Source organism: Salvia splendens, unplaced genomic scaffold (genome assembly GCF_004379255.2).
Source record: "Salvia splendens isolate huo1 unplaced genomic scaffold, SspV2 ctg172, whole genome shotgun sequence".
NCBI lineage: Eukaryota > Viridiplantae > Streptophyta > Magnoliopsida > Lamiales > Lamiaceae > Salvia > Salvia splendens.
The window spans coordinates 1-10,209 of NW_024598811.1; the positions used below are offsets into that span (position 1 = coordinate 1).

Genomic DNA, 10,209 nt, shown 5'->3' on the forward strand with positions numbered 1-10,209 from the left:
TCGATTCGATGCATATTCGAGCGAAGGAGAGGCGAAATTTGTTGGCCGTTGCTCGATCAATCTGAATTGGCGTGCCAAGCAGCTTTCCTATGGCGAAAAGGGCTGATTGATCAAGAGATGGTATGGGAAGACCGATAAGGTTGCACCAAATTGGCCGCAATGGTGATTCACAATATGCATCAAATTCGGGTGACCATTTGAAAACTCTCATCGGGTGACGATCAATAAGCCAAACCGGCGTGCCTTTTGGGCCATTAAGAGCCGAACTAATCCGCAATGCCTCAAATTGCACAGAATGTGTTTAGCATTAGGTATTTCCATGTAAAGCCACACGAAATTTAATTTTTTCGAGAGCCTTTTGAATTTGTGCGAAGCCGGATAGAGTGTGAAAATTTAGTGCAAGTGCTCGGCTCGTTCGCACTAGAGTCATCCCGATCGAATGACACCGTGGCGACATTGTCTTTCAAACGCAAATTGTCGATGTGTTGAGCTTTGGAGTGTATGTCTCCCTTAGGGGCGCTCGAGGAGCCAACGGATCGACGTTTATTGTACCCTCCTTGTTCTTCTCTAGGTTGCCACTATCTTTTACCTTGTTCGTGTGATCAATGTTCGGTGAGGTGCCAACCCTAATCGCCGCCTTTGACGCCATTCTCGACGGATGATCTTGTGATCGTGGCTAGGGTAGAACGCCTTGGTTGGTGTTCGGTAATCCTTGCCTCCAACATGACCCTTCCTTCCCAACGCATGACACTCATCAATGACATGCCCTACATGCTTACAATTCTCGCAAAACAATGGGATATTATGGTCCCATGCTACTTTGTGTCTTGATTTTTTGCCTAGGATGTTTAGCATGATCTCCTCCGTCAGGGGGTTGGAGATATCAATCTCAACACATATCCTAGCAAAAGAGAGCCGGGTTTGATTGATTGTGGCATGGTCCGCTTGTAACGGCTTGCCTAGTAGCTTCCGATCGCCATAAGGGCCGATTCCTCAAAAAGATGGGCCGGTAGTCCCATGATATTGCACCACACGGCAATGATCGGTGACTCAAAGAACGTATCAAAGTCCGGTGCCCATTTGAACACCCTCATTGGGTGAATGTCAACAAACCAAACCGGACTCCCATTAGGGCTACTTAAGACCTTAGCATAATCAGCCATATCTTGGAATTGAAGTAGGATGTGCTTGGCATTCAAGTATTTCCAAGTGAAAGAACCAACTAGCCCCATACCCCCTATGCTTTTTTGAATTTGGAAAGAAGGGAGTGAGTGGGAAAACTTCCCAACAATGGCTAGTCCTTTTCTCCGAGAGATATTTCGTTTCAACATCGGTAAAGGAGAGATAAGGTGTACCTTCAAGTCTCCGGCTGTCCCCAAAGGTGTGACCTTGCCGGCGTTGAGTGGGATTGGCTCGTTCTTATGGGTTTTGTGCATGTAGGCTCCCACCATGCACTCCGTCCCCCCATGTGCGAACAAGTTTTTAGCCTCCTTCCATGCATTCGCCGGCGGGACCAGGTTTTTCTGGCGGGTACTCCGGCGGACGGCCGTCGGTGCCATGGTCCTCTTGTCTCCATCAATGCCGATTTGAGTGTGGATAGCACATGGTGCTGATATGAATTCAAAATGCCATTTACCTCAAATGGACCATCATTCTCTTACCCGCAAAGTAACCTTTGTCTTTTCCTTCTTTTGTGAGTCACATGCCAACCCATCCTCTAGCCTAGGCGTCACATGGAAAGGTGTACTTGCATTGGTCTCCTTGTTGACCATCTCATACTCCAAGCATGAGACATCAAGGTCCCGGCCAGCCGGCGCCGGCGCCGGCGCAATTCCGGCCATCCCCTCACCATTTTTTTTTTCAAACACCTTTACGGTGGAGGGTTCGTGGGTCCCTCATCCCTATATTTCATAAGAGGTTGAGTACAGATCCTGGCCACACCCAAAAGTGGTGTGCCAATACAAAGATTAGGAGTAGAAAGCGGTCCGGATCCAACAACCCGGACCTCATCATACTCCCTTCCAAAAGACAAAATACAATTGAACAAAAACAAAAGATAAACACTCCTTCCTTCCTCGCAATAGTGCTACCCGTGTTCTTCAAACCGAACTCGAATGTTGGGTATTCCCATTTCTTCCATTCTAATGATGTCCTTTAGGGGTCTTGGAGCTGATTGGGCAGAGTAACAAAGGTAGCTTTGCTGGTCCAAGCCCATCTTAGCGAGCATATCCGCCGCTTGGTTCCCCTCCCGGGGGATGGATGAGACGCGGATGATGTGCTGTTGCTTGAAGAGGAAGAGCCGCGCCATGACCCGACGGACGTGTGCCGGCCCCCACGTTTTACCATTGAGGAGTTTGGCGACTTGCTCAGCGTCCGTCTCCATCCATATGAGCTGCGCTAGCTCGTTGGCAAGCTCGAGTCCACAATGAGCCACCATGAGTTCAGCCTCCAAAGCTGAGTGGGCATCGAGAGGGGTCGAGAAAGCCGCAAGCAACTTTCCGGTCCAATCACGGACCACTCCTCCCCCCTCCTGCTTTATCCAAAGCTTCCATGTATGCCCCATCCGTGTTAACCTTGATCCACGAGCCCTGGGGGGTTCCACTTGACCGGCATCACCAATGGTCTCGGCCCCCTTGAGACCGTCTGGCTCGGAATGCTCATTCCCAAATGCACCCCCTTCCAGTGTTTCGGCTTGATGGTCCCATTGGCCATGTTGTTGTGGATAAACATCTGAACTTGCCACACCACGTTGTACGATTTGAATTGGGTTTGCTCATGCCGGCTTCTGTTACGCTCCGCCTAAATGTACCAAAGGATGAGGTACGGAATGACTCGGCAGAGATGTTTTCTATCATCCTGTTGCATCCGGTGCGACCAGACCTCTAATCTATCCGGAATGGTGTCATTTATCCACAGAGAGGGTGCAGACCCTCCAAACCACCCGTCGAACTCTCGCCATACACAAAATGCACCTCGGCCTTGGATGAAGAGGTGCTGAAGGGATTCAGTGTTAGGGCTCCTGGGGCAGCATTGGCATTTTGAGGCCAGTTCGATCTTCCTCCACTGGAGTTTGGAGTCGACCGGGATGCGGTTCGACAGGAGGCGCCAGTTAAAGATTGCAATAGAGTTAGTCAGGCCGGCCCTCCAAATGTCATCGAGCCCCTGAATCCTTGGTCTATGTGTGCGAATGGTGTCCCATGTTGTTGCTAATGAGAATTCTCCAAGTCTAGAAAGGACCACCTTGGGATATCCGGTTCCCCAGCAATGACCGGAGTATCTAGGATCTGAGATATTACCTGCTGTGGTAGGCCGGCCTGGTCGTGAAGTTGTTTGAGCTTGGCTTCATTCCACTCGCCATCCATGAGAAAGTCCTCAACCAAGGAGTTGTGGTCGCCCCTCTCATCAAAACTTAGGGACCGAATAGTGGCGTCGCCCACCCAAATGTCATCCCAAAAGTAGATTTTTCCTTTGCCCACCACCCATCTAATGTGAGGGTTCGCCTGATGTCTCGCTCGCATGAGTCTTTTCCAAGTTGGGCTATTGTGCCCGGAGGGGTTGCCGCAAGGGGGGAAGTCTTCGTGCAGTATTTCATCTTCATATATCTAGCCCAAAGCGAACTTTGCTCTCGAAAACGCCACCATAGCTTGATGTTGAAGGCACGGAGCACTTCTTTGGATTTTCGAACCCCGAGCCCCCCTTCAGAAGTCGGGAGGCATATCTGATCCCATCCAATCCAATGTGTTTTCTTTCTCTCATTTGTCGAACCCCAGAAGAACCGAGCTATCTGTTGGTCCAATTGCTTGAGAGCCCCGGAGGTTGGCTCGATAGCTTGGAAGATGTGGAGTGGCACCGCTTCGAGTGTGCTCTTGATGAGAGTAAGCCTTCCTCCAAACGAAAGATGACGGTGCGCCCAGCCCGTAACTCTCGCAGCAATCTTTTCCCGGAGGAACAAAAACATGTCTGTACGCTTCACCCCTCGATAGATAGGGACCCCAAGATAAAGGAAAGGGAAAGTACCTCGAGAAAATCCACCTTCGGCTTGGATTAGGTCGGCGCATCTCTCGTGTTTCTCGGCAATGTAGAAATTACTTTTTGCGAGGTTGATCTGTTGTCCAGAGATTCCCGCGTATTCATCAAGACATGCTCTGAGCCGTCTTAGCGGGGCTTCCGCCGGTTGAGTGAAGAAAATCACAATATCATCTGCATAGGCAAGGTGGCTAACCTCCATGGAGCCTCGTGAGGCCTTAAAAGTCATCTCCTTCTTCCCTAGGATTAATCTGTCCAAAGCCCTTGAGAGGTAATCCGCGGCAATCACAAACAGGGCGGTGTGAAATAGGGTCACCTTGTCTAAGGCCACGGGATGACTTGAAGAAACCGGAAGGAATTCCATTAATTAGGACCGAGAACCAACATGAGCCCACGCACCTCTCAATCATGGATATCCACCGGGTCGGGAATCCCATCCGGTCCAAAACCTTGATCAGAAGAGGCCACTGAACTCTGTCATAGGCTTTAGCCATGTCGATCTTGATCGCAACATTGGGGGCTGGGGAGCTTCTCGATAACTCATGGAACATCTCTTGCGCTAGGAGGACGCTATCATTTAGCATCCGCCCTTTCACAAACCCGCTTTGATTTGGAGAGACAACCTGAGGGAGGGGGGAGTAAGTCTTCTCGTGAGGATTTTGGTTATGATCTTATTAGTGACATTGCACAAGCTAATGGGGCGGTAGTCGCTCCACGAGTCCGGGGCGAGCTTCTTCGGGATAAGCACGATGCTCGTGGCCGTGACGCTTCGGGGGAGGAAGGCCCGCCTAAAAAATTGCAGGATTGCGGCAACAACATCCATCCCAATAGAATCCCAACATGATTGATAAAAGGTGGCAGTGAAGCCATCCGGTCCTGGGGCACTGTCTCCGGAAATGTCAAAAACGGCTCTTTCCACTTCCTCGGCATTTGCTGGATCCGGTAGGGCATCCACCTCGGGTGATGGAGGGAGGCATTGTATCAAGCTCAGATCCGTCTCCAAGAGTGTGAGAGGCCCTGGGGCAAGGAGGTTTTGGAAGAATTCCACCACCGAGTTTCTAATCTCCAAGTCATCCGAGAGTTCTCTCCCCCCTACATTAATCTTGTGAATGCGCATCCGTAATCTCTTTTGTTTAACCCAGCTTTGATAGAATTTGGTATTCTTATCGCCTTCCGCTAGCCATCTAAGCGTCGCCTTTTGTCGCCAAAAGTCCTCCTCCATCTTGAGGAGCTGGATATACATGGCAATACATTTGTTGACTTCGGTCCTATTCTCTGGGGAGGGCCTCTCCTCAAAGCCCGCTTGGGCAGCCACAATTTTTTCCTCCAAGGCCCGAAGGTTGTCATGAATGTTCCCGAAAACTGCCTTGTTCCACTCCTTAAAGGTTTTCTTTATTCGTGCAAGTTTGATTTGTAGATTAAGAAGTCCCTCAGCCCCCGTCGGTTGGCTCTAGTCTTCCCGTACCAGGTTCGCGAAACCCTCATGCCTAGTCCACATGTTTTGGAACCGGAACGGTCTGCCCCCAGAATAGGTGCATGGGGTTTTACACCGGGCCAGAACGGGGCCATGATCCGAAGATACACATGGCAAGTTAGTCACCCTAGTCGCTTCGAAGAGATGTGCCCATGGTTCGTTCACCAAAATTCGATCAAGCCTTTCAAACAGGCCATTCTTGGCCCATGTGAAGGATGAGCCATCAAAGCCCGGATCCAGAACTCTGCAGTCTTCAATAGCTTCCGCAAAATCCACCATGTCGGCTTGTCGGTTAGTGTCACTTCCCACCCTATCACACGTCGAAAGAATGGTGTTGAAGACTCCCCCAACCATCCAAGGAGTATCTTCGGAAGCCACAGAAATTTCCCTCATTTTGTCCCACAAAAGTACCCTCTCACCCCTTGTGCACTTCGCATATACTGCCGAAATACTAATGTGACCCGTGAGGCGGGGGACTCAACTCGGCCATGAAGGACCTGCTCCGTGTCACACTCAACACTAAAGCTTGCACCCTCTTCAACAAAAACCCAAATCTTCCCATTTATATTTGAGCCTTGGAAAACCAGCCCCAAGGCCTTGGAGAACTTGTCCGGGTTTGGTGCCGTGAATGGCTCCATTATTGCAAGAAAATTAACATTATGAGACTTAATTAATCTTTTTAAAACGTTTTGGGTGGGCGCGTTCGCGATCCCCCTAACGTTCCAAAACATGAGATTAAATGACATAATTAACAATGGAGTTCGTACCCGGCAGGAGTAACGCCCCCCCTTGAATTTTGGTGCATTGTTGTTCTTGCTGAGCGTGACTTGACTCGTCCTCCGTGATTAGCATGGAGGGGCCTTCGGCGTAGGTGTTTGGCTGCCGCTCTACCTCAATGCTCTCTATATCATCGAACTCGTCTCCATCATAGGCTTCATTATCCATGAGTGAAGAATATTGGTTCGTGCTCATGTGACCTCCCCCTTCCACAATCCTCACGATTTTCCATTGAGGATGGTCGGGCCGGGCCCCTCGCACCATGCTTTTAACGGGCCAGCTGACCACTACGCGCATGCACACCCATGCCCTCGCACTAGGAGAGACGTCCCTTCGGGTATAGTGGAAAGGGAGGAATCCTGTCCGATGCTTGGAAGGAGTCCAGCCTTGTTTTCCTCCTTTCTCTTGTTGCTCACCCTCCTCCGGGTCGATAGGTTCGAGGAGTTTGCCTAGAATGTCCGGCCCCATCCGGTCGACTTCCCACGGCATCGCTTACCCTCGAGTCATTGTTGTGTTGATCCCCGGAATTTTTTCCTCTTCTTTGAGATCTCCATTCCTTACCATTCAAAAAGGTTTTTGGGGTATCTTGTGTCCCTGCTTTCCATTCTCGTATTGCGGTTGTTTGGGAGGGATGGGTGTTGTAGTTTTTCTTGACCGGCCTTTCCGTCTTGCCTACCGCATAACACACGTCACTTTTGTGTCCAACGTGTTTGCACTCCCGACAATAAAATGGGATCTTGTCCCATTTAACTTGTTGCACCATCTCACGCCAGCAAATGTCTAACATGATCTCCTCGATGGGTGGCTTTGAAATGTCAATCTCGACGCAAATGCGGGCGAAGGACAGCCTAGATTTGTTTGCCGTGGCCCGATCGATTTGGATCGGTGTGCCCAATAGTTTGCCAATGGCGTAGAGCGCCGCTTGATCAAAAGGTGCATAGGAAGCCCACTTAAGTTGCACCAAATTGCCGCGATCAGAGACTCACAATAGGCGTCGAAGTCCGGAGACCACTTGAAAACCCTCATGTGGTGACGATCAATAAACCAAATAGGCGTTCCTTTCGGACCTCCAAGGATCTTTGCATAATCGACAATGTCCTCACATTGAATAAGAATATGTTTAGCATTAAGATACTTCCAAGAAAAGTCTCGGCTCAATTTAATATTTTCAAGCGCCTTTTGAATTTGATGTGAGGCCGGGATAGAGTGAGAGAACTTACCGACGATGGCGTGTCCAAGGCTTGTAGCCAATTTTTGAATCTCCACGCCCGAGAAGTAGATCACCGGAACACCATTGGATGTTGTTGCAAATCCGATGTTTTGGATGGACTCCGGGTCAAAAGCTTGCGGACCATCTGTTCGTGTCGTTCCTCGGACCATGTCCGCCATAGAGATTGGCTTCGTGGCTTGTCGCACGGCGGGGTCAATGCCGGCTCGATGGCTGCTCCATGCACCTCCTTCTTTGGGCGGGGTCTCGCTCTCGGCCCCATCTTGTTGGCCTCGTAGCATGTTCCCGTTGACACTCGGGGTATTGGCTCCAATCGTCGATCCCACCAAAGTGTCGGTTCTAGTTACCCCAAGGTCGGCGCTATTTGCCCGAGCCTTTGTCCGAACCTCCCCGGTACTTGACTGGCCGGCTTCGAAGTTGTTTCGGAGCTTCCGGGTTCTCCCACGCTCAAGAGGAGGGAAATCATCGATGGGTGGATTGTAGGTAATCATCAAGACGTCCGAGACTTGTTCATTTGGCGAAATGAGGAGGGGTTGAGGGGCCCCCGCCGAGTAGGCCACCTCCGGCTGTTTTCCGGCGAGGAGAGGTTGTGCCGCCATGAGATCCATCGACTCCGCCGCATCCAAGGAAGCAATGAGCATGAGGTTGTCTGTCGTGTGTTGGCTGCAAGGGATGTGCAACGGTCAAGTCCTCACGTGAGTGGGTGGGTTGGAAAGGGACCAAGTCTCTTTCTAAAAGTGGTTTTGTTCTTGTATCCATTTGAGGTAATTTGACTTTCTCTCCATCCAAGGACATGTTGGGCATCACATGGGAGTGTCTTGTCCGTTTGTGTTGGTCGTGGGGGCTGAGCATCACCTTGGCCGACGGGTGTGGAGACTCCGTCGGGGGTCTGGTCGGAATCCGGCGATGGCGTATCCTCTCCTTGTCCGGCAAGGTCGTCAGCCATACGAACGTTGAGATCCCCTTTATCATCAAGGTTCGGCATGACCGGAGAGGGATCCACCTTACCGTTTGGGTTCTTGGGGTCGGAGCTAGCCTCTTCTCCAAAGGAAAGCTTCTTTCGGAGCTGCTTATCTTCCGGGAGGGGTGATAGAATGAACCTTTTACGTCCATCTCATTTAGCGGGTGGAGCCGGTGTGCACATCCGGCCTTTACCCCGGGGTTTAGAGGCTTTGAGTTTCATCTCCAAGCTCGGCGATTTAGGGAGGGAGTCCTCCCCCGATAGGAAGATCATTTGCTGGTCCGTGATGAGCTGGGGTGCCTCCGAGTCCGGCTCGGGGTCCTGAGGATGGTCCGGCATGGAGATGACACCAAAAGCTCGACTCGCGTCGATGATGAGTGGGAGGGAGGCAGCAAAGTCGTCGTGGGGGGGAGCGAAGGGATGTAGGAGGGATGTAGGTGGTCGACGGTGTTGAAGAGTGAGGGTGGCGGGGTTGAAATTCCGGCAAGACAATCCGGGACAGCGGCGGGAGTTAGGGTGAGGGGATTGTTAGAGAGAAGAAAGAGCGTCTCTCTCTAAAGGCATACAAGTACGAATTCCCAGCACGAGCTTATACACCTCTCCATAAGCGAGATCCATGCGTCCCGGCCATCCCCTTACCATCAAGACCTTCCAAATCTTTTGTCGAAGCTTTCTCATCCTTTGCCATTTGAGATAAGGACCTAAACATCTCCCCAATAAGAGCTTGCTTAACATCCGGCGACCCCCTCCCTTCACCATGGAGTTTGCCGACGAGTCCATCAGCCATTTCGAACACCATCTTCTTCTTAGCCCGACTCACCTCCGAACCAGATTCAAGACCGGCTCGTTTGACGGCTTGTCGAGCTTTCTCCGGGTGGGGAGTGCCAACCCTTTTGGTTTTGGGCCATGCAATCGAACGAAACTTCCATTCCGGCGAGGAAAGGGGCTGCATCGTGTGTATCAAGGCCGCGGCTTCCCCCTCTGGCAGCTCACCACCGGACTTCACCATGTGTCGGATGCAACAATCACATTTCACCTCCCTCAAAGGGAAGGAGGGAGAGAGGGCGAATTTTAGAGAGAAGGGAGAGCTTCTCTCACTAACGAGGGTGACCAAGTTGTGCCTTCTGTTTCGACACTAATAGCATACAAATTAGTTGATTTTGGTGGACATAACTCATAGTAATAGTCATATCTTTAAAGCTTATTTTATAAGTTAACTCGTATAATCATTGTACTTTACACACATCAGGGTTATTGTCATATTGCATTGAGGAAATAGTGGTTAAAATCAGCATTGCACAAAAAAGGATTAATGCAATATCGAAATTAGGTTTCCCATTATGGTTGAAATCTGTAATAGCTAATATTACATTGTTTAAAATGATTATTATGCTCTGTAACATATTACAGAGCATAATATTAGCTAGTATCAGAATTGTCATAAAAAATGATCTTGTTTTTTGTACAATACAATAGTCATGGTTGCCAAGTATCTTGCCAAAGTAAACCAATAGTCATTGTACAGACATTTTGTGATGTCTGTAACGTATTGTCAAAAAAAACAAGATCATTTGGGTCCATAAAGTATAATACTCATTGTTGTCCCGTGAGAGTGAATTTATAGCATAACTCATTATATTTGGGTTTACTTTATCGCCAACACACATGCATTTTGTGATGTATGTAATGCATTGTCATAAAAAACAAGATCACTTTGGTCAATAGAGCATAATAATCATTATT

The 10,209-nt window shown here is 49.8% G+C and overlaps 1 protein-coding gene across 1 annotated transcript; it reads right to left on the reverse strand.

Moving 5' to 3' along the window:
* Positions 1 to 2,086: 2,086 nt before the first annotated feature.
* On the reverse strand, positions 2,087 to 2,563 carry LOC121789204. Its single transcript, XM_042187700.1, has one exon. It carries the CDS (start codon positions 2,561 to 2,563, stop codon positions 2,087 to 2,089), a length of 477 nt encoding a protein of 158 aa, XP_042043634.1.
* Positions 2,564 to 10,209: the final 7,646 nt, after the last annotated feature.